Source organism: Solanum verrucosum, unplaced genomic scaffold, assembly GCF_900185275.1.
Source record: "Solanum verrucosum unplaced genomic scaffold, falcon-dt-bn FXZP01000278.1, whole genome shotgun sequence".
In the NCBI taxonomy this organism is placed as follows: Eukaryota; Viridiplantae; Streptophyta; class Magnoliopsida; order Solanales; family Solanaceae; genus Solanum; species Solanum verrucosum.
In genome coordinates this window covers 6,579,728-6,602,156 of record NW_026020332.1, presented here as the reverse complement: position 1 = coordinate 6,602,156, position 22,429 = coordinate 6,579,728, and the positions used below count along the sequence as shown (strand labels likewise).

General features: G+C 31.9%; 2 protein-coding genes across 2 annotated transcripts; one reads left to right on the top strand and one right to left on the bottom strand.

Moving 5' to 3' along the window:
* The first annotated feature begins 3,654 nt into the window (after positions 1-3,654).
* Positions 3,655-13,049, top strand: LOC125836286 (E3 ubiquitin-protein ligase At3g02290-like). The gene is made up of 4 exons (XM_049515459.1): positions 3,655-4,029; positions 4,936-5,356; positions 5,728-5,837; positions 12,809-13,049. The coding sequence occupies exons 1-4, from the start codon at positions 3,913-3,915 to the stop codon at positions 12,833-12,835; spliced, it is 675 nt and encodes a 224-aa protein (XP_049371416.1). The 5' UTR covers positions 3,655-3,912; the 3' UTR covers positions 12,836-13,049.
* A 744-nt stretch (positions 13,050-13,793) lies between these two features.
* On the bottom strand, positions 13,794-21,870 carry LOC125836285 (truncated transcription factor CAULIFLOWER A-like). Its single transcript, XM_049515458.1, has 8 exons — positions 21,686-21,870; positions 21,529-21,598; positions 20,933-20,997; positions 16,151-16,250; positions 15,746-15,787; positions 14,626-14,667; positions 14,440-14,543; positions 13,794-14,097 (listed from the first exon to the last, which is right to left on the bottom strand). The coding sequence occupies exons 1-8, from the start codon at positions 21,868-21,870 to the stop codon at positions 14,001-14,003; spliced, it is 705 nt and encodes a 234-aa protein (XP_049371415.1). The 3' UTR covers positions 13,794-14,000.
* Between the last annotated feature and the right edge of the window lie 559 nt (positions 21,871-22,429).

Below are 22,429 nucleotides of genomic sequence, written 5' to 3'. Positions count from 1 at the left end.
TCAAAAGACTTGAAGATTTCATACGCAAATTTTTTATTAAACTTAAATTGTTTGACTCTCAAAAAACGAAATGTGTCAAATAAATTGGGAAAAAGCGTGTACCTTTTAGTTATAAATACTTCCTCTCTTAAACTCTAGATGATTTAGCAAAATGACACTTTGAAAACTCAATTTACAAAATGACTGTTGACTTTCTACTTTTCTGGCCTGTTTCGGTAGTACTTTTTTTGTTTTTGTTTATCGGTTACACATAAAAGTTTATTGCTGAACTTGAAATTTTTGGCCTATTTTATATCGAAACGTGTGGTATTTCTACTTATTTTGTTTGTTTCGATCGTGTTTTTTTCTACTTTTGCAAATTTACCATGGTCTATTACTAGACTCGTTGTCGATTATTTATTATTTTTATATTTATTGGTCATGCTCTATTATTTTATCATTTATTAGGGCTATTTTAGATCATAAATTTTTAAAATATTTAATCAGTACCGCTTAAGAAAAAATATAATTTTAATATATATTAGGCCATTGCATAGCTTGTGCGCATCTTTTCACTAGTTATTTAGAAGTTATTATATACTAATTATATATTAGGCCAAATGCATGGCTATTAGCTTGTGCGCATCTTCTCACTAGTTGTATAGAAGTTAGGCCGAAATTTCAATTTATATTGGTGCATGAACCCCTATTAGGATTAGTTGGGGTTACAAAAAATCGAATCGAAAATTGAATCAAATTGTAAATCGAGTCAAATTAGAAAAAAAATTTGATTAGTGTTTTGGTATTGAAAAAAATACGTCGATTATACATGGTTTGGTTTTAACTAAAAAAATCAATCCAAGATCAAACTAACCCGACATTATATATATAATTTTAAAATTTTATTTTATACATAAAAATATTTACTTTGATATAATTTTTAAATATATCTTTTACTTTTTCATAATTTTATTTTTTAACATATTATTTCAAGTTTGAAATTTAAAATTTTGAATGGTCCGATAAAATTTATAGTTCATAGATGTTAGTAGCTCTAATAAAGCTCAAATTAATACTAATGTTTACGGGGAAAAAGATTCAATTCAACACTAAGAAGGACAATAATGTTGAATATGTGTTATTAGTTTTACATTGATCTAGACATTTAAAATATATAATCAATTTTAAAAATTTTCTTTTTAGTCATGCCATAATTAATACTTATTAGACTTAATTTAACATGTTACTACTTTAAAATTATGATCATTTTCATTATGACTTATTGATTTACAATATTTCTTTCATGTGATTTCAATTAATTCATTATTATTTTTTGTTGAATATTTAAGTAATCATATCATATTTTGTATTATTTTCTTAAAAAACACATTAGATAGTTATATTTTGTAGAAGCAAAAAAATATTTGAAGTGCAAGTTTATTATATGTTTGTATGAATACTTTATTGGGAAAACCCAAAAAAATCATGTACACCCCCGAGGATTATCATTAATCAACTCAAATTTCTCTTCCTTTTTTCTCTAGTTTTTTTAAAAAAACTAAACTCAATGAGAAAGTGTGAAACAACAATGCACCCAAATCATACCTCTAACAATTTGTTTGGATGGTTGTTACATATTGTTTTATAATGTATCGTATTGTATTGTATGAATAGTTTTGGATAGATTGTATCGTTTTTCGTCGTTACATAATGTCACACAACCATAATTTGAGTGATAAACCTATAAAAAAAGTAGAGTACATGGTAGAACTACATGTAAAGGTAGGATAACAAATTAAATATGATTATTAAGTAATAAATAAAGTCAAAATGAGAAGAAAATATTAAGACACGACACATTCACATCGAATCGGTTGTTACATAAACTGGATCTTTTCGTCGTTACATAACAATGAATTTAATCAATACGATACAATAGAATGTAAGTAACAATCAAAAACAAACATTGTATCTAAACAACAATACAATAGGGTAACAAACCATCCAAACAAGGTGTTAGTTTACTACCAATTTTCACCCAATGTTGACTTTCTTTTTGGTTTTTTTATTTCGTGTCTAGTTATGATACAGGCATTGAAGCTCGACTATATTCAAATTCGTGCCGCATAGGATCCCATTCGAGAAGAAGCGCTCTCTACCAAAGATTTTTTCATTTCCAGAGCTCAAACATTAAAGTCTGACTGAGAAAAAACAACTCTATCTAGTGTACCACATCCTTTGGACTTGGTAGATGTTAACTTTTTGTTGCTCTTTTTTGTTGTTGTTGTTGATAATTGTGCTGCTATAAGAGGCACAAATTGTTAACAACATTCAAGTTCAAACTGATTTTTTTTTAAATTTCAGATAAGAATTAATTAAATTTGGAGGTCAATAACATAGCAACAAATGGCTAGAAGATCACGGATCAATTCAATGTCTTCTTTAAAATTCTCATTTGGTCCTTTGGAGGAGCGATTATACTAAACAAAATAATTTCGTCAAATATAAAAATTAAACCTTTTGAAAATCACAATAGTAATTTTAGATAGCTTCCTTACATAATATTAGTACATGGTCCAAAGTTTTCATAGTAAACGTTTTGATGAACCAAAATTCTAACGGAGGACAAATTTAAACCATATCGCAAATTAAATCCTAATAAGGACTTGGCCGCTTGAGGTATTCTTTATTGACGCGTAGCAGTGCTTATGTTGGCGAAACAAGAAAAAAAATAAACAAATCCAAATCATCGAGTCTCCGATTTCAAGAATTATTGGGCTTCTGTCTTTTATCCAACAAAATCATCCATTCATTCCATCGCTTTGTCTCTCTCTGTTTGTATCTACGTAATTTTGAGGTTTTTTTTTTTTCTTTTTCCCATCTTTTACTTTGTTATCTAACCTGCAAATTGGGTGACCTCAAATGGGTATTGTTTGAATTTGGTTGATTAACAGATATATCTGCGTTGAAGTTTTGTCTTTTGACTCAACAATGGATTAATTCTGAAATTAAAATTACCAATTCTTGGTTATCTGTTTGCCTTATGATTGTGACAATTGAGCTTTTTAGCTGATCATTTATGGTTGGTTGCTTGCTTACTAAGATTGTGTGAATGAAACCCTTGATGCCCATTTAGAAAACAGGAGGAGAAAAAAGTAATCTTTTTTGTAATCCATGGAAATTTTTGATGTTTTACAATCGTATCTACTTTCTAATAGTGTTTGTTATTGTATAAGCTTTGATTGAATTCACGGCTAGTAGCTTTTGCTCAAACAGTGAATTGTGTTAAGAAATTCATTATTCAGAACCCATTTAGTAGTTGTTCTAAAATCCAAAACCCATAAAGTTGAAATTATGCTCCGGGTGCTATGCAGTGGCTTAATTCCCAAAGAAAGTAAATTTTTTCACTGAGTTTCATATATAATTGCATATAAAGATATCACATTTAACTACTGTATTGGGCACTCTGAATTTTGGAAGTAAAAGGGTCCAAGTGGAGTTGAATGAATATTGAGGATTCATATAGCCAACAAGAATTGTTTGGAGTTAAGCCTTTAAGGTGTGTATTTCTTCGAGAGCTGCAAGTTTTGAAGTATTGTGTGTCTTCTAAAGTAAACCATCCGGCTGTATATATCTTAGTTCTAATAGTTTAATTGTCTCTGCTGTTACAGGTGTCGAACATCATACTTTTCTTTCTTAAGGCCTTGATCAGAAAGGGCATTCACTCATTCGGGATTTCCTGAAGAGAGCGGGTGCCCAATTGGCTCGCTTCCTCATTTGCTTGCTGAAGGCCTTTTGTCAGTTCTATTAAGTTACCCCAAATTTCGATCACCACAACTTTTGCTTCCACAATCAGGAAATAGAGACAATTGGGGATTGTCAATGACACTTGAAAAGGTTTTTGAGGAACTATCATAGCTTGAAAGAGATATAATGGGTGCAGTTTGTTGCTGCTTGCGAGACGAATGTGAAGATTTTGCCAACCCAAACAGCTCAATGTATAGGAACTGTATATGCTTTCCAACTCTTGTTCAGAACTTCTTGCATGTGGTATGCTTTTCGACGACATGTTTGTATAATCACTTTATAGTTCCTTCTTTTTGAACACACTACTGCTTCTTACACAGTCATATATCAATGGATAGTACCTTTCTAGTCTCTTTCCTCTGAATCATTAACTAATATTCCCACCTGAAGTAATTAGCGAGTTTTAAATTGATCTTGTTACCGTTGCTTTGTCATGGGACAATGTTCAGTTGTAAGCGGCACTTATTTTGTGAACCGATAGCATCAGTAGTTTGGTGGTAGAAATTGATACTTGACTATCTTGAACAATGAGACCCAAACTCATTTACTTCTTTGATCTGTTTAACAGGAATGCTCATAGTTGCAATGAGTTGTTAGCTAACTCTGCCGTTGCTTAAACTCAGTGGGAGTAGTATTGGCTGTTTCTTTTGCTAAATTTTGCTTGAAAAATTGGGTTTTTTTCTTGCTTTGTACTGAATCACTTAGATATACTGTGTTTGCTAAAGAAATTGAAACGAGAGGAAGGACGGATTTCAGGCTCTGGAAGGCAGTCAATTGTTAGATTTCATATGCTAGCGGATCCTGTCCATGGGATTCCTCCTTTGCATTGCAATTAGGTTTTCTCTGCCTCTATCAGATGATGAAACAACTTTACTATTTCAGTAAGGCTCATCATCCACAGCTCTGACACATGGAAAGTAAGGAACTTAATATTACTCGTAAATCTTTTGAGAGTATTCGGTAGCTGAACTTATCTGCATAATCTGTTTAGGTATTTGTATCACAAAATATTATCTTTGGGTATGGTCTTGTATTTAGATCGTCATCAGCTTCACATCAAGACCTTTTTCATTCACTGAATAGGTGCTGATGATAATTACTTTCCTTTATGTGCCATAGAATTTACATATCTTCATTCTTATCTTGCAGTATGCATCACTTTTCCATAGAGGAGAAAGACATGTCATTCCTTCATCGGATCAAGGTGCAGCATCTTTGAGTTCTACAGCATCTCTTGATGACTCACTATCTGACATGTACCGTTCTCCTCCGAGACCACTGCCATATGATGCTGATCCAAGATATTTCCGCATGCAACAAGATGGACAAGTCTCAAGAAGGGAGAAAGGCTCGAGCCACTCATATGAGGAAACTGAGCCACTACAAAGAAGTTTTGATGACCCTGAATCGTTAAGTGATGTAAATAAATGGAGTCTGCCTACATTTGAAGAAGGATCAAAAGAATACAATAAGTCTTCTGTGGAATTCTCAACTGCTAAAATGACTTCTGGAGATGCTCATAGCTATTATTATTCAGAAGATGAAGATGTCTGCCCAACATGTCTTGAAGGTAAATTTTTTATAGCCTTGTGTTCTACTTCATTGGATGTAACAAAGTAGTCTAATGCATGCCGTTTACAGAGAGCCTTATAAAAAGTCTTCTTCTACTCCTCTTGTCCCACCCTCTGGTAGCATAATTTAGACATTAGTTTATCGATTGGACAGTGTAAATTTAAACTACCCTAGTCACTGTTATAGTTTTTCAGTTTTTCCATCTAAAATCAATGGTGTAATACTATTTGTTAAAGAATAAACACTCAACTGGTGAACAACAGTATTTGATAGCAAGGTTCAAGGTATCTTTTGAATATTAATTTTCATGATCCTGTAATCTTACCTTATCAAAACAAAAGATGACCCTGATGATCCTGTTTCTTTCAGAATATACAGAGGAAAACCCAAAAATAATAACAAAATGCTCTCACCATTTCCACCTGAGTTGTATATATGAGTGGATGGAAAGAAGTGACAGCTGTCCAGTTTGTGGCAAGGTAATTGTGATATCATTTAAATTTATGTGTCATCTCCTTCTCTTCTTTTTTTATGCTTGATTTGGTGTTATGGTTGAGCTTATCCTATATATGCTGCAATGCCACACACAGGTCCCAGGCTTTCCGAGGGAAATGTATGCATATTTTTATTCTTCTATATTGACCTCTCTGTTTTAGTGACGATCAAGTAGTTCTAACATATACCCATTACAGCCTAACAATATAGAATCAAATCCCTTCATGAAGCTGCAGAAATCCTCCCCACACTTTTTAGCTGGGCTAACTCTACCCCTCTAAATAACTTAGATCACTACCTGGATTTTGTCAGCTCCTTGGCTCTATAAGTTTTTTGTTCCGACTGAGCTGACAGATCCCCAAATCTTCAGATCTACTGGATGCCTTAATGAAATTTCACTTGCTTCATCAAAAAATCCTCCCCTCACTGCTTATTCTTTGGATCCATAATAATTAATAAGGAGGCAGTTCCAGGAATGTTCATGGTGTAAAGATTAAATTATATTCTGATAAAAAAAAAACATCTACATTTCTTGTCTTTTTGTTTCATTTTGGCGAGAAAGTGTGAACTAGGAAAGGCAAAACAAGGGGAGGGGTGTAAGGAACCGTATGTCTCCCTCGTTTTTATTAGTTTAAGATTCTTTTTCATGAATTACCCAGTTCTTATTCTCAGCCACACTCCTGTCTTTGTCAAGATTATCTTCTTGGTGCACTAAAAAGCATGAGCTGACATTCTTCAGATTTCTTTTTTGATTCTTCTGGAAAAATTAATGATACATGGGCCAACTTATTACAAATACTTGCATGGGATATAGCTAGCATCTATTTTATCATCATTATCTTGTTTGGCATGGAGGACTGGCTCATTGCTTATTTATTTAGTCACCTTTTTCTCAATTTGGCAATTATACCCAAATCAGCAAACTTAGTTTTTCCTGCATTAATGCTGCTTTATATGAAATACTGAGGTTTTCTATATCATAAAGGTAATTCATAGTTGTATGGAATGAACTCAGGAAAAGAGGTTATTGAAAAATCTCTAGGAGAGGTTTATTTTAATGAATGCCGATGATGAGAGTAAAAAAAAGCTGAACTGCAGTCAGGTACAGAAGGTTTGGTGTAAAATACCAATCGTAGTGTGAGGGCTTGAACCGTGAACTGAGCAGAGAAAGCATGTCAAGGATTTCATAACTTGTCGCATTTCTAGGTCGTCAGAAGCAAGTCAATAACATTAGATGAACAGAAAATAAATTTAGAGGAAGCGTGGAGAATCTAAACGAGGTTGTAGAATGATACACAACCTGAACATTAACAATTACATTGCATGTGCATATTTGATTCAAATATTGTCCTATTCTTAAGAGACTTCGTATAACCATGTTACTGGATTGGCTAACAACCTGCAGGGTCTCTTTAAGTGCTCTCAGTTATGGTGCTAAAGTCTGGTGGCTTGTTATGCAGTTAAACATGTGCAATAGTGGAATCCCACAATGTGTGACTATCTTGAGGAAGTTTGTAAATTTTGGGAATTGGTCTCTAAAAGAAGTTCATCAGACTGATAAAGACTGATGCCAATAGCCAGAGCAACAATAAATTAACGATTAACGAGGACAATATCTTGAGGTTTAGTAAATATTTGGATATGATACAATATTAGAGAGATTATTTAGGGGGAGATGTCACATGCAACCTTCTTTGGAGAAGTTGGTTGATTAAATGTTAAGTGAGAAACTAAAAGATCTATTCTTTTTGTTAAGAGAATTGTCATTGGTAAGCATCAAGAAAATACTTAGAAGTGCATCAAGGATTAAAAGTTGTATAGGTTCGTCAACGCGAGAGATATGAGGGCCCGTGACTTGGACTAAGTGAAGTGCATCAAGGATGTAAATGGAGAAATAGGGATTTGGGTATTGTAGGTGCATAAAGATTGTGGAGGTGAAGAAGGCAATTTAGAGGAAATTGGATCAGATGCCAGTTGTTAGAGAAGTGAAAATTCACTTTCCAGAGCCACTGACCCCAACCACTTGTCCATCCAAAATTTAATCTGTGCTTCATTCCTTACCTTGAGTTTTGAGTTAAGACTCATCCCACAATTTTGAAATATGTTTCCATGGACTGTGCCATAGGGTAATCTGCTCTGCTTTGTGTATTTTGCTTTGATCACTGCTTTCCACAACCCTAGAGTTTCTATGTTGATCTTCCAATGCCATTTCCTTAGCATACTTTTGCGATATAGTACCAGATCTGTCATACCCAGATCTCCATGCCCATCAGTGGGACGACTCTTGGCCATTTGATCAGATTAAATTTGTGATTCTCGCCCGTGTTATCAAAAGCAAAAAACACAAAAAAACTCTAACTTGGAGCTTTAAGAGCAAAGAAAGCGTGAGCTTTAATGAAAAAAGACGGAAATGGAGAAAAAAGATACAAATTTTATATATGTTTAGTCCAAGACTGATAATTATAAGGATAAATAACAAATATATGGACAATGAAATTGAATTTTTTTTTACAAGAAAGGGAAATATCAATTGTTTAGTGCAGTCTCTTTTAGAAAACGCTCATTGGCAAGGACAAATATGTCTTAGCTTGATGATGACACGGAACCGCACATTAAGTGAGGCGAAGCTCTCAACATGTTTTGAACCTCACTTCCAGGCTTAAAGCGTGCCTTTGAGAACACTGATTCCGGCCATTTCGTTCCCCAAGAAATTCACATCTTAGCTGATCTACTTCTTATGTGCTTCGACTGGTATTGGTAAAAGGAACATGAAGTATGTTGGAATGCTGCTCAACACACTATTACTGAGAGTTAATTTACCCCCAAAAGATAGGTAAGTTAATTTACCCCCAAAAGATAGGTACTGTGTATTTCAAGATGTCGATCTTTTCTCAAACTTCACAATAATCCTATTCCAGATTTTATATGACTTGCATCTTGCACCTGGTGGGAGGCCCATGTATGTTACTGGGAAGGAGCCCAGATTGCAGCACAGTATCTGAGATAGATCCTCCAGTTCAGGGACTACATTAACTGGGTATATGGTGCCTTTTAACATGTTCATAATTAGTCTTGATAAGGCTTCAAAGATTATAAGTGTGAGATTCAAGTACATTACATATATTCTCTCAGCTCTACACAATATGAGTGTTTCATCTGCATAGAGCAGATGAGAAACTGTGACAGAGTTCCCAGCATCATTTCCAACCTTAAAGCTTCCAACCAATGTAGTAGATTGGCTTTCTCAATCATTTTACTGAGTCCCTCCACAGCTAAAATAGATAGGAATAGGGAGAGGGGATCTCCTTTCTTGTCTTCCAGAAGCATCTTCTTCTGTCTCTCCTGTGAGCATTACATAAAGGGCTAATGTGATTGCATCAATTAGCTCAAATGTATTTATTCCTTCGGTAACCCAATGAGTGTTTTTAATTACAGCATTGGCTATACCTTCTCAGATAGTTCTAACTGTTCTTGTTCAGAGTTTTCTGTTTCAAGTACCAGTATTCTTTCTTTTCTTTGCAGAATTTCTTTTAATTCTGGTCTGGATTTCATTTCTTCTTTTAACTGTGTTTCTTCCACTGTTAAAAGTTTGATGACTTCTTCCATTGGGGAAGTTGTCTTTCCATCTAAAATTATATCTTCCTTTTCGATATTATTCCAAAAGTATTCTTCTAATAACTCCTGGTAGTCCATGACTATCCTTTGTAGTTATCAAAATCTTCTGGCCATCTCATGGCTTTAGGATTTCCTGATGATCCTAATTCTGCGTTCCCATCATTGTAGTTAGGCCATTTGTATCTCCATCCTTGAACTGGTTTTTTGGTTTCTGGTTCTTTTGGAGTTTTTTGGATTTGGTCATCCTTTGGTAATCTCCTGCTGATTTACTCCTGTTGATTCCTGCTTTGTTTTTCAACAACTCAGTTATCTCTTTGCTGCATTCACATTTATCTGTCTTGTTAGATATGTCTCTGATTATTTTTGCAGCAATTTGTTCCATTTTCTCAATTTCTTGAGATTGTGGTTTGTTTCTGAGGAGGTCTAAGATCTGGTCGATCTTTTTGTCCATTGCCTCAATTTTTGTACTGATGGTTGTTAACTTGTTATGCTTGCCATCAATTTCCTAGAATCTGTTTGAGATTTGTGTTAATCTCCTTTAACTGATTCTCAAGACTGTTGATCTTTTCCTTATGATCTTGGTCTTTTATCCTGTCTAGGATTTTATCTGAGAAGAGAAAAAAAGCCTACACATCCACCATTTATTAGGACAGTATTTAACAGTGGTAACACTGATGTTGATCCACTTAAGCCATCCTTCTCCAAATCCATTTTCCTCAGAATAGAGAATAGATATAACCAGTTCAGCTGGTCAAAGCTTTCAATTTCCTCAAAAAAAGACCAGGCTGTTCAGATTTCAACTCCCAACCCAAGACCTCATTAGCTAACAAGGCCGTGTCAGAAATCTACCTTGATTTAATAATGCATGCTGATGCCCTGAAACCAGTTTCATTTTCACTCTAAAAAATTTTCAAGGCAGTTTTATACACTACTAATTAAATTAATTGGCCTTTAATCACTCAACTCCATAACCCCTTCCTTCTGAGGAATTAGAGTTATGAATGATGCATTGCTGACCATGTTTCTTGATTGATGAAAGTGCTGAAGAGCACCCATAACATCATGTTTGACATTACCTATGCCTTTTTGGTAGAATTTCGTGGTGTATCCATCAGGTCCGGAGCTTTATTTCGAGCACTTTCTGTTGTAGAGGCAAGTACTTCAGATTCCTCGGTCTTTCCAGCCACAATTTCTCATCCTCTGGGTTTGATGCCACCTCCTCCAGATTTGTTGTTCAATTCTCATTTTATTACCCTAATAAGTACTCCCTCTGTCCCAATTTATGTGTCGTACTTCTCTGTTTAGTGTTTTCAAAACGAACGTCACACTCATATAGAGATAAATTAACTTTAAACTTCTCATTTGAATGAGATGATTTATAGCCACAGAAATATCTATGACTTGTTTTAGACCATAAGTTTCAAAAGTCTTGTCTTTCTTTCTTAAATTTCGTGCCCAATGAAACACTGCCACATAAATTGAGGGGGGAGTATACTTTCTCTGAAATGAAGGTGTTGAGGTCTAAAGCTGATAAGGTAGTTGAGAAGATGAGAAACTCCCATTGTTTTGATGTAATTCCATTGAGGTTTGACAGTCCCTTGGATATCAGTGGTGAAGTTGACTGAATGGATTCAGGTATCCAATCAAACTACTTGTGAACAATGAAAAATGACAACTATTCTGGTTGTTTGCCTAACCTGATTTGATGCAATCACTTGGACTTATGCTTGAGCTTACCAAATTAGTCTATGGGTTGGATTGGGTCTAAAAAATTGCATGTTCAAGATAACGACTTAAGAGTTTTTCAGGGCCTTTAAGGCAGTCTAAACAGACACTTTATTTCCTACTTATCTTTCTAGTCAAACTGCACCAGAATGTTGTACCCTGACCTGATGTTGGCTTTAGCCAACCAGTCCACCCTTTTTAAGGTACATTTATTCTAGGCCTGCTTCATGCTTATCCACAAATCTCTTTAGGGCTATTATTGACAATCCACATGGAAACGTTCCTTGGGAAATTTTGTGACCAGATAGAGCCTGAAAGTGATTGGGAGTTTCGAACTGTGTTGATTTTAATAGAGTCGTCGAAAAGGCTATGATGAGATTCATGAAAAGGTTTGGTAAATCTAGCTAATTGCCATCTCTTAGCTTATATCAGGGTTAGCGCGATGGATAAGTGGTATTTGATACCTCTAATATAGAGAAAAGATTAAAAAAGTCTTGCTATGAAAAATTGAAGAGGACCATGTGAAGGGCCCCTAATATGTTTTCTGTTGTCCACCAAGGCTTGACATCATACAATCTCAAAGATATGTCTTGGGACACTTTCAGTTCTGTTAACCCCCAAAAAAATAAAAAATCAACGAGAGGGAGTTGCTCGGATGGTAAGCACCCCTCACTTCCAACCCGAAGGTTGCGAGTTCGAGTCACCAAGGGAGCAAAAAGGGTGGGAGCTCCTAGGGAGGGTAAAATAATAATAAAAAAAAAAAAAAAAAAAAAGACTGAACACTTCAATTGATGCTAATGTTGCTATAAAAACCACCTATGTGACGAGTATACTCTGGCTGCTTCTCCTCCCTACTCCCTCCTTTACTTTTTTTAATCTGTGCCATGTTCTTCAGGGGGTTTGTTGCCCTTTCCTTGCTATAGTTTCTCCTTGTCTCACGAATAGAAGAAGGTTCTTTTTTTCTAAGGTGCACCACATATGCATGTTAGAACTCGATAAATCATATTATATCCTTGGCAGTAGAAGCTAGAGTTATCAATCTCAGTTTCAAGTGGGCTGTGCTGCAATTTCGCGCTCAAGAATCACAGATCTGCTTAAGTTCTTTCAGTGCTTCACCGTGTGTGACAAACTTACAAAACATGTCCCTCTGTTAAATAGTAAAGTTGTCGATTTTGAATTAAAACAAGAATAGATAGCAACAGAGCACCAGAAAACACCGGGAATGAGAAACAAAAAAAAGAAAAGGGAGTCAACTAGGAAATTATGTTGATTCCGATACACTTAGTGTGTCATACAGTTATTATTTTTGCAACACATTTAATGATTTTGATGGGAATAATGTCTTTCTTGAGCTTCACGTTCGCTTTACTTTTCATAGACAATGTAAGATGTAGATGAGGTTGTAGAAGGAGCATTCCATTCCAATATTTCTGTTTCTCTCTTTGACCATATAACACACACTAACTCGAGTTCTCTCCAAAAATCCTTCAGTTTTATCGTACTTATTTCAGTAAGAGTTTATGTGTTAATAGATAAATACTCGTATACAGCAGACATTGTTTCGAAAAACACTTTTCTAAAATTTCAAGTTTGGCCTTCTTTTTTTGATTTGTAGGTGATGGCATTTGACGAGACAACCTAATCTTTGCTCAAGAAGTTGCAGTTCCAGAGGGGTGAAACCAGCAGTAGTAAGGGATTATAAAACCAGAACAGATAAATTTAAAGTCTGTGTGAATACCATTTTGCCAAATACATATATGTTATCATGTACAGTAAAATATAAAATAAGTACTAATTGTTAAACATATCCCTCATTAATGCTTGAGTTTCCATATTGTTATATGGTTTTCACTTTATTGTTGCACCCCCAGTTTGGTGGATTTTCCATATACAGTTTTCGCTGTTGTTTACAAGTACATAGTTCAGAGATTCTTCTCCTGTTATAACATCTGTTTGGTAAAAGGTTTGTTCATCGATAACCAACAATTCTTTTTGAAATGAAAAAAAAAAAATCTACTAGAGCAAAGTATAGAAATATTGTTTTCTAGTACAGTCTCTCTACCTTAACCGAGGTATGGATAAGGTCTGTATGCACCCTATTCTCACGCATACCAGACTTGCTTATTGGATCATATTGGATATGTTGTTATTAAGGATTAATTATTTATCAGAAAACAACAGGAAGAAGGTATGGATAAGGTCTGTCTGCACCCCATTCTCACGCATACCAGACTTGCTTATTGGATCATATTGGATATGTTGTTGTTATTAAGGATTAATTATTTATCGGAAAACAACAACAACAACAAATGAATATTAATCCATATTTCAAAGATTCACTTGTTTCACTACTCAGACAATATAATCATATTGCTATGAAACATAATCTACACCTAACAATTCATAGTCTAAAGTTTACATATATTATTCCATGGAACTTCTAGTTTCTTTGATTCCATAACAAACCTAATATTGCAAAATCACAAGTTCTATAGAAGACGAATCTGAAGGGATGTCTCTCAAATTATCCTTAATACATATATACCTTTCGAAAAACATTTTTCACTAACCATCTATCAAACATTAAAAACATAATCTAGAAAAAAATATTTTCAGTCGTATCAAACACAAACGAAGGTGACATTTCTGATAGTTCATAATAACTATTAAGACTATTTGTTAGCTCATCATCTGCTTCATATTAAGCAAAACAAGTAGACAAGAATTAATTACAGATTGATTACAACTAATTAGTACAACAAAGCCATACAATTGTGATTTTATATGTATATAAATTAATTAACTTTTCATCCTTTGTTGTGGACATGGTGGAACATCCATGGAGGCATCAAGGTATTGTAACCATCGCGATTTTGACTTTCATCCGTTGCTTGAGAAGGACCTCTGAGAGTTTATTAACTCAAAATAATAAGTGAAATACAAGGTAAAACTATATACAATATTAAATCAATCGTCAATGCACCATGCTATCCCATATATGTGTGTCATGTGTAAATACGGTCTTTTAAACAAAATCTAAAGATATGCACATATATTTTCAAGGGTACGGTACACATGACCCCAATATTGTTTATATATTGAGATCAAAGATATAAAATGAAGGCTCGAAGCTTGAAAACATGTTAAATCAAGAAGTTTATATTTCACATTCGAATATTAATTTATTTGAAAAATTAATAAATATAAATTTAATTAAAATACTCAAAAATAGAAAAAGAGTAGTACCCAATTGCTAGGTTAGTGACTGAGGGAGATTGTAGCAAGAAAGTCATGGTAGACCTTTGGCCTGGATTTGTTTGCACAATTTGCTTCTTCTCATTTTCTTTAAGCTGTTTAATTCATATTTCGCGCTTCAATATAAATATTGAATATCAAACGAAGAAAAAGAACTCATAATATAATATATATTACCTTCTTAGAAATTAAGTTGTTTCGCTCTTGCAGTTCTTTTTCCTGCAGTTGAAGTGACTAAATTAACTATTATGATTTATGCCATAACATTAATTAGAATAAAAGATTTTTACAAAAATATACATGATAAAATAATTACATCACATAGCTCATATCTTCGCTCAGCATAACCATTTTTTTTTTCACCTGTGCTCATACAATATTGTACATTTACCATACACAATGTATAAATTAAGACAAACGTGAATAAGTGGTGTTTATACACATTTTAGTCATTTGTATGCGGTGTTCTAAAAGGCGGGGGTGTGAGGCGAGGCGTTTTATACAATGTGGGGCGAGGCGTAAGTCCAATGGATCTATGGGGCATAGTCTCATCTATATTCAATTTTATAATTTTATTACTATAGTAAAATAAGCAAAAGTAAATCTTTCAATGATCTTACAAATAAAGTTTTATAAATAACCTATATAATATATAGAAATTATATTATGATTTTTATTTGAGATAAGTATTAATAATCAATAATGAAGAAAAAAAGTATTACAATTACGATTTGAGAAATATCATTATACCAATAATAAAAAATATGATTTAAAGCAAAAAAGGTTCAAAAAAAATAATTAAAAACGCCCGGGACTACGTTTTTACGTCCAACACTTACGTTTTTATGCTCGAGTAGAACTTATGCCTTATGGGTCTACTTACGTCTTTAATTTACATCCCGGATCGTTTTTGGTACGCCCTACCTCAAAACTCGCCCCAAAAACATTTTTGAAAACACTGTTTGTATGCTTTGAATTATATTTTGGTTTCCCACTGCGCCTGAAAGTCCCACAGTGAGGGTAAAACACTTTCTAACTAAGGCGACTTCGTAAACAGGAGGACTCAAATCCGAAATCTCTGATTAAGAATGAATGAATACTTACCACTCAACCACAATCCTTGTCGATTGCTTTGAAAAATTCACTCATAGTTCACATAGTTAATTATGACAAGAAAGAAATATTAAATAAAGTGCAGTTACTTTAATAAAGTAAAAAGTATTTTTAGACTTTACACAATTAATTAGAGGTGAATATTAGTGAGGTCGTTTTTACAAGTTGAAGAAAGATTTTTTACCTTTTTCTGCAGCTGGGAAATGGACTCATGCATCAGTTGATTCTGCAAATTCCAGTGACAGGTCTTGTTGAGCAATTTTTATTTTTTAGGTTAAAACAACATTATATTAAATAATAATAAAAATAATTAACTACTAGTATTAGTTAGTCGAACCTACTTTATCGAAAAATTATACCTTACATAGAGATCAAAAATTAATTTCTATACTTGTATATTAAACCTTGAATATCCCAACGAATTTCTAGCTTCTCCAATGAATTATTTAGTTAATAATTTATTGGAAGAAAAAAAAATTTATGGAATAATATTTATTCGATAAATTGAAAAGTACCATTGATATTTACTTATTTTCTTATATGTTATTATATGTCTCACATATTATTAATCGTTGAGAATAATACTGACCTTCCTAGATCGCACTCGTTTCAGAGCTGTATCGAGTTGTTGCTCTAAACCCTGAAATTCACGCAGATTAAAGGCATCCAGATCTTCTCCCATAAAATGCCTGCAGTCATATTTCAATTTCAATTCCAAATATAAATCAAAGAAATATACAAGGTTAGGGATCTGACTCCTCTCCGTTTCCCTTTCCTCCATTTTCCCTAAGTTCTTGCTTCGATGTGAGACACATGGCATAGATAAAAATCAATGGCTAAGATTAAATTGATTAAAATAAGATTTTAATTATGATTTAGATAATTAATATTTCATAAGAAAAATAATAATATCATAATCATAAGTCATAACAATATAATATCTTGTCTATAAATATATGGAAAAATAACTAGAATACACAACCTTAGTTAATGTATTCACAATAACTCCCTACTATTTTAAAAAATTTCCAAAATCCCTATTTTCCCAAAAATTAAACTACAGTACATACATTATTATTATAATTTTCAAACCATTAGTTACCACCCCTAAATTTACTCTCCTCTAATTTCTCCCACTTTACTGTTCACGAACACCTCCCTTCCAAAAAATTCTCATCCATCTTCTCAACAGATTCATATTCCAAGTTTGAATTTCAAACTATTTCGCACTCCATTCAACCAATTTCAGAATTTGAAATAGGTAGTCTCTTCATCTTCAACTTTTTTTTTCGTTTTTTTTTATTTTCTAATAATTCATGGATCATCCGTCTTTCAGTTTGGCGATTACCCAAATAGTCAAAAACTAAAAAGGAGGCACATGCAAAAACGCCCAAGAAAAGGGGTAGAAAGGTCGCCCCTGCCATATCCAGATATGCACTACCAACGGTATGTATTTTAATTTTTTTTTCTTTTTTCTTATAATTTTCTGTATTAACATGTAATGAGTTTTGTGTAATAGTAGATACATTATTGTTAATTAAAAATTATTATGTATATTGATTAAATTCTTCATTTGTTACACAAAACCTTAATTTTTGATATATTTGTTTATTTATTACGACTAATATATCAAAAAGTTAAAATTCAAATAATGAGATAGAACTGTTGATAGTTATTATTAATTTATCAAATGGTTGTTTTGTGTGTCATTATTCATTTTACCAGAAATGGCATTATTGGTCATTTTTTTGTTCTCAAAAGTGTATGAAATTTTAAAGTTCAAATTAGAGGATTACATGTATGTTGCAGAACAACATAATGTTTTATAATTTGGCTTATTGTTTCTATTAAGTATCAAGTTGACTAATTCATAATCTGTAGTTAGTATTATGTATCAAGTACATTTTTACATTTTTATGTATCATCTGAAAGCTTTTAAGTATCAAGTTGACTAATTCATAATATGTAGTTAGTATTATGTATAAGTACAATTTTACATTCTTATGTATCATCTGAAAGCTTATTGTTTCTATTAAGTATCAAGTTGACTAATTCATAATCTGTAGTTAGTATTATGTATCAAGTACAATTTTACATTTTTATGTATCATCTGAAAGCTTATTGTTTCTATTAAGTATCAAGTTGACTAATTCATAATTTGTAGTTAGTATTATGTATCAAGTACAATTTTACATTCTTATGAATCATTTGAAAGCTTATTGTTTCTATTAAGTATCAAGTTGACTAATTCATAATTTGTAGTTAGTATTATGTATCAAGTACAATTTTACATTCTTATGTATCATCTAAAAGCGTATTGTTTCTATTAAGTATCAACATCATATTTATAATCTGTAGTTAAAATTATGTTTCAAGTACAATTTTACCTTCCTATGTATCATCTGAAAGTTTATTGTTTCTATTAAGTATCAACATCATATTTATAATCTGTAGTTAGAATTACGTATCAAGTACACTTTTACATTCTTATATATCATCTACAAGGCCGACTCAACAACATGGGGGGCCTAAAGCGAAACTTAAGAGAGGGCCCCTAATATTTTTTTTTCATCATATATACTTTTATTTAAAATCTACTTTTCTAACTATTTTAGATGTGAAGTTATTAAGTACTATTTTATTATCAATTTGTTTTAATAGTTCCTTTTCAAATGATAATATAGCTAATTCATTCAATCTCTCTGACATTGTTGATCTTAAAGAAGATTCAATCAATTTTAATTTCGAAAAAACTTTTTCGGCTAAGGCAATGGTTACATGAACTGTTAACATTATTCTATAAGCAATATGTGTATTTGGAAAAGAATCAAGTTTTTTTATTTGATTGAATATTTTCATTAGACTTCTACTTGTATTATTTCTCTTAACACTTTCAATTCAAAAAGTAAATCCAAACCATCAATATTATCATAATAACTATTATGCGTTAAAAAATGTTCAAGGTTAAGACAATATTTTTTTAAAATTCTCATCATCTAGTGATCTCAATATTTTACCACTAAATAAGAAATCAAAAATATTTGTATATGCTTCAATTGGTTCAAATCTATTTTGAAGTGAAAAAATAGGTTGATCTAAAGTAATCAACTCTAAAAGATTCTTGAAGGAACTTTGTGATTTCTTTATCCATATTTTCATCAATTTGTTTCCTACGAAATTCAGGTTTATATTCATCTCACATGCAATTTCCTTGGTAGAAATCATAACACTCATAGTGCATATAATTTTCTTTAAAAATATATATATATAAGTAATTATTTTTTTAAAATAGGGGCCCCGAGCGATGGCTTTAGTAGCCTAGGGGTTAAGACGGCCTTGATCATCTATAGGCTTATTGTTTCTATTAAGTATCAACATCATTGTGTTAATCTTATTTTTTTTAGTGATTGCGGAATGTTCGTAGCTGCATTTGCTGAATTCTTGAGTGACGAAATCAACATGTCATATGATGGCTTTCGAAGTGATTATCTTTGCAAAAAATATGCAACACTGTTATGGAAATATGGTCTCGACAAGGCCAATCCTGGATATGTTAGCGACAATGATGACCCTCCAAGGCTGAAGAGTACTGTCTTAAACCCAGTAGCAGAAAATGAACTTGTTAATGTAGGCTAGTTAGTTTTCTATGTTATTGTTCACAAACATATGCAATGCTTTTTATTTTTTAAGATATATTAATTAGTGTTTTGGAGTATTTATTGCCCTTATAATAATATAGTTTTGATTTTGGAAGAGTTTTGAGGTTTAAAATGTTTATTTTCGCTTTTAATTTTATGTTTAGTTCAGTTAGGACTTCAGAAATTATGTATCTGATACGTGTGATAATAATGACATTTTTGTATCTGATAAGTATGATAATAATTACATTAATGAAATTTTGTGACTGAAAAATTATGCACCACGTTTCTGAAGCTTTTTTTGGACGAACAGAGATAAACAATTCAAAATTTGTATTTTCTAATTATTTTAGTGTTTCATATAGATTGAAACTGAATGTTTGAAACAAATAAATTTAGCCATATTTTGAGGGACTTAATAATGGTAGCGTATTTGGGGGGATGTAATTAAACTTTCAGTTTCTAATCCCTTACCTCACGCAACAAACTGATAATCATACATCAAATATAATGTATCACACGGTGTAATGATGTATCCGATACTTATTAAAAAGATGGGATTTTTGTAATTTGTGAAAGAGTATGGATAGGAGGTAATTTCTGTTTTACACTATGTGGTTTGCATAATTTTTACTAAATATATTATAAAAACTTTTCTCTTTTCTAATTTTTTTCCCTACAAGTATTTATCTTCCGTTTTTTTTTTTTTTTTTTAAATTGAGCAGGTCTTAGATAGCAATTTTGAACTTTCTCTTTGAAATTAGTTTACATATAATTAATAGAAAAAATACTCACATGGAAAAAAATAATTAGAAAAAGAGAAATTATTTTATAATATATTTATGGACAAAAACAGAAGATAATACTAGTAAGAAAAAGATTAGAAAAAGAATATTTTTTAATAATATATTTATGTACAAGATAATATATTGTTATGATTGTGATATTGTCATTTTTCGTATGAAATATTTATCTAAATCATAATTAAAATCTTATTTTTATTCAATTAAATCTTAACCATTAGTGTTTACCTATACCATGTGTCTCACATCCAAACAAGAATTTGGGGAAAATAAAGGGAAGGAAAATGGAGAGGAGCCGAATCCCAAGGAGGTTAATATGAATAATTTTTATATCTTGGCGTTTTTTTACCTGTTATAGCAAGTATTATATCTGATTTTTAAGATTTCATTTCCATATTCTAGGAAGGTGAAGTTATTTTTAGTACAAAAAATCCAACTATAAACACCTCTCCGTTTTAAATTACTCCCTCCATCTCAATTTATGTGGCATTTTTTGGATTTTGAGATTCAAATAAGTTGATCTTTGATAGTAAATTTTTCATATATCTTTTAATTATTATGAATTATCAATTATTATGACTTGTAGTGCTTTTTACCTAGTTTATAAACATATAAATTTTATTTCAAAAAAATTGAAGATTTCATGCGTAAATTCTCAGTCAAACTTAATCTATTTGACTCTAGTAAAACGAAAAGTGTCACATAATTTGAGATAGAGGGAATAATTATTTGACCTTCAATATAGAGTTAATATGCTGCAACATCTCTAAAACTTGTTTTCTTAAACATAAGATAACATATGTATTTGTGGCGATAAAATCTTTTCATTGAAAAAATATAAAAATGTGTCCTTTTTTTTTAACAAACTTATAAGAAAATAGTGTCAAATTAAACAAAGTGATTATTCACTAGATGAAGTGGAGTAGGTACCTTATATTTCTTTGCAGAAGTTCAACTCTTGCCATGAGCTTTGGGTACTCGAGAGTCCAGTTTTCCTACAATAATCCATGAAATCATGCAACAAGACTTCAAATATACTATATATATTATTTCGACTCTATCAAAAACGTTATTAATTTTTTTTAAAAAGTAATGCATTTTTAAAGAACCTGACACAGGATTCGAGTCTTGCCACCACTTAGTAACAGTGGAGGTGGGAGATCAAGTTAACGAAAAGGCTAGGTTGAAGCTATTCAAGCATCTCAAAGTTTATCTATAACGAGGCAGTCAATGTTATTAGAGAGTGCAAATAATACAAAATTATTATGTATGTTCACTTTTATCCTAAATCGTGCTTAAACATCTCACATAATTGAGACATTAAAATTTTAACAAATCTCTCTATCAATTGATTAAGCTCTTTGGAAATTAAAGAAATAAAAAGCAAATTTTAGCAAAGGAGAAAAAAGGAATTGTAAAAAAACATTGTAGCCAAGATATGAGAAGAGAAAAACTTAAAAAAAAAAAAAAAGAATCTCAAATAAAAATTAAAAGAGATCTAAATGAAGGATATAATTAAATAGTACCTTATAAGTTGTATTCAAATTCCTCTCCGCATATGAGTAACTTTCATATCTTTCCAATATATTTTCCATGCTATATATAAAAATAGAAAAAAATTAATTAAACTAATTAATAAACTTCGTTTAATAAATTAAAATAGTAAAAATAATTATTATGAACCTGGATTGAGTGGAGTACTCAAAGAGCTTGCCATTTGAAGAGAAGACAATTAATGCCACCTCAGCATCACATAGCACAGAGATCTCGTTGGTCTTCTTCAACAAACCGGATCGTCTCTTTGAGAAAGTAACTTGTCTGCTTATTTTGTTTTCGATCCGCTTCATCTCCACCCTACCCCTCCCCATCTCTCAAACAGACGGATTTAGAGCGAGTTCTAATTTAACAAAAAAAATATATTCAAAAACACCATACTTAAAATTAATTATTTTTTTTTGAAACGCAGGGGTATGTGAAAATAAAGCATAAATTAAAACCCACAGCGTCTAAATTCCGAATTTACATATGCTATGCAGGAGAGCAACAAAAGAAGAAACCCTAATTCCTAAAGGGAAAAAGTGCAAGGAAAAATCAAGTTTCTATATGTCGTAAGTCAATTATTCATGGTGTCAAACTGTCAAGTGTATATATATATATATATTTTTTTTTAATCATTTTAACTATTAGTTATTTGGCTACGAGTATTATTTTTTTAGTGAATATTTGATTTGTTACATTAAAAATAACATAATTTTAAAGAATAAATTGTTTATTTACCAAGATATCTTTCGTAAGAGTAAAAAATGTGAAAGTGATAGTATAAAAAGAGATTAAGAGGATATTTTTATCATTCTAACTATTTTTTGCTGAGATGAATTATATCATCATTTATTCATTATTATTTCCACAAGAGACAATAATAACTTA

What these genes read in the sequence shown, in the direction of transcription:
- LOC125836286 (XM_049515459.1), top strand. Translation starts at nt 3,913, where the DNA reads ATGGGTGCAGTTTGTTGCTGCTTGCGAGACGAATGTGAAGATTTTGCC. An exon ending in TTCAGAACTTCTTGCATGTG is followed by an intron (nt 4,030 to 4,935) that starts GTATGCTTTTCG and finishes CTTATCTTGCAG; the next exon opens with TATGCATCACTTTTCCATAG. An exon ending in CTGCCCAACATGTCTTGAAG is followed by an intron (nt 5,357 to 5,727) that starts GTAAATTTTTTA and finishes TGTTTCTTTCAG; the next exon opens with AATATACAGAGGAAAACCCA.
- LOC125836285 (XM_049515458.1), bottom strand. Translation starts at nt 21,870, where the DNA reads ATGGGGAGGGGTAGGGTGGAGATGAAGCGGATCGAAAACAAAATAAGC. An exon ending in ATTTGAATACAACTTATAAG is followed by an intron (nt 20,998 to 21,528) that starts GTACTATTTAAT and finishes GGATTATTGTAG; the next exon opens with GAAAACTGGACTCTCGAGTA. An exon ending in CTTCTGCAAAGAAATATAAG is followed by an intron (nt 16,251 to 20,932) that starts GTACCTACTCCA and finishes ATATGACTGCAG; the next exon opens with GCATTTTATGGGAGAAGATC.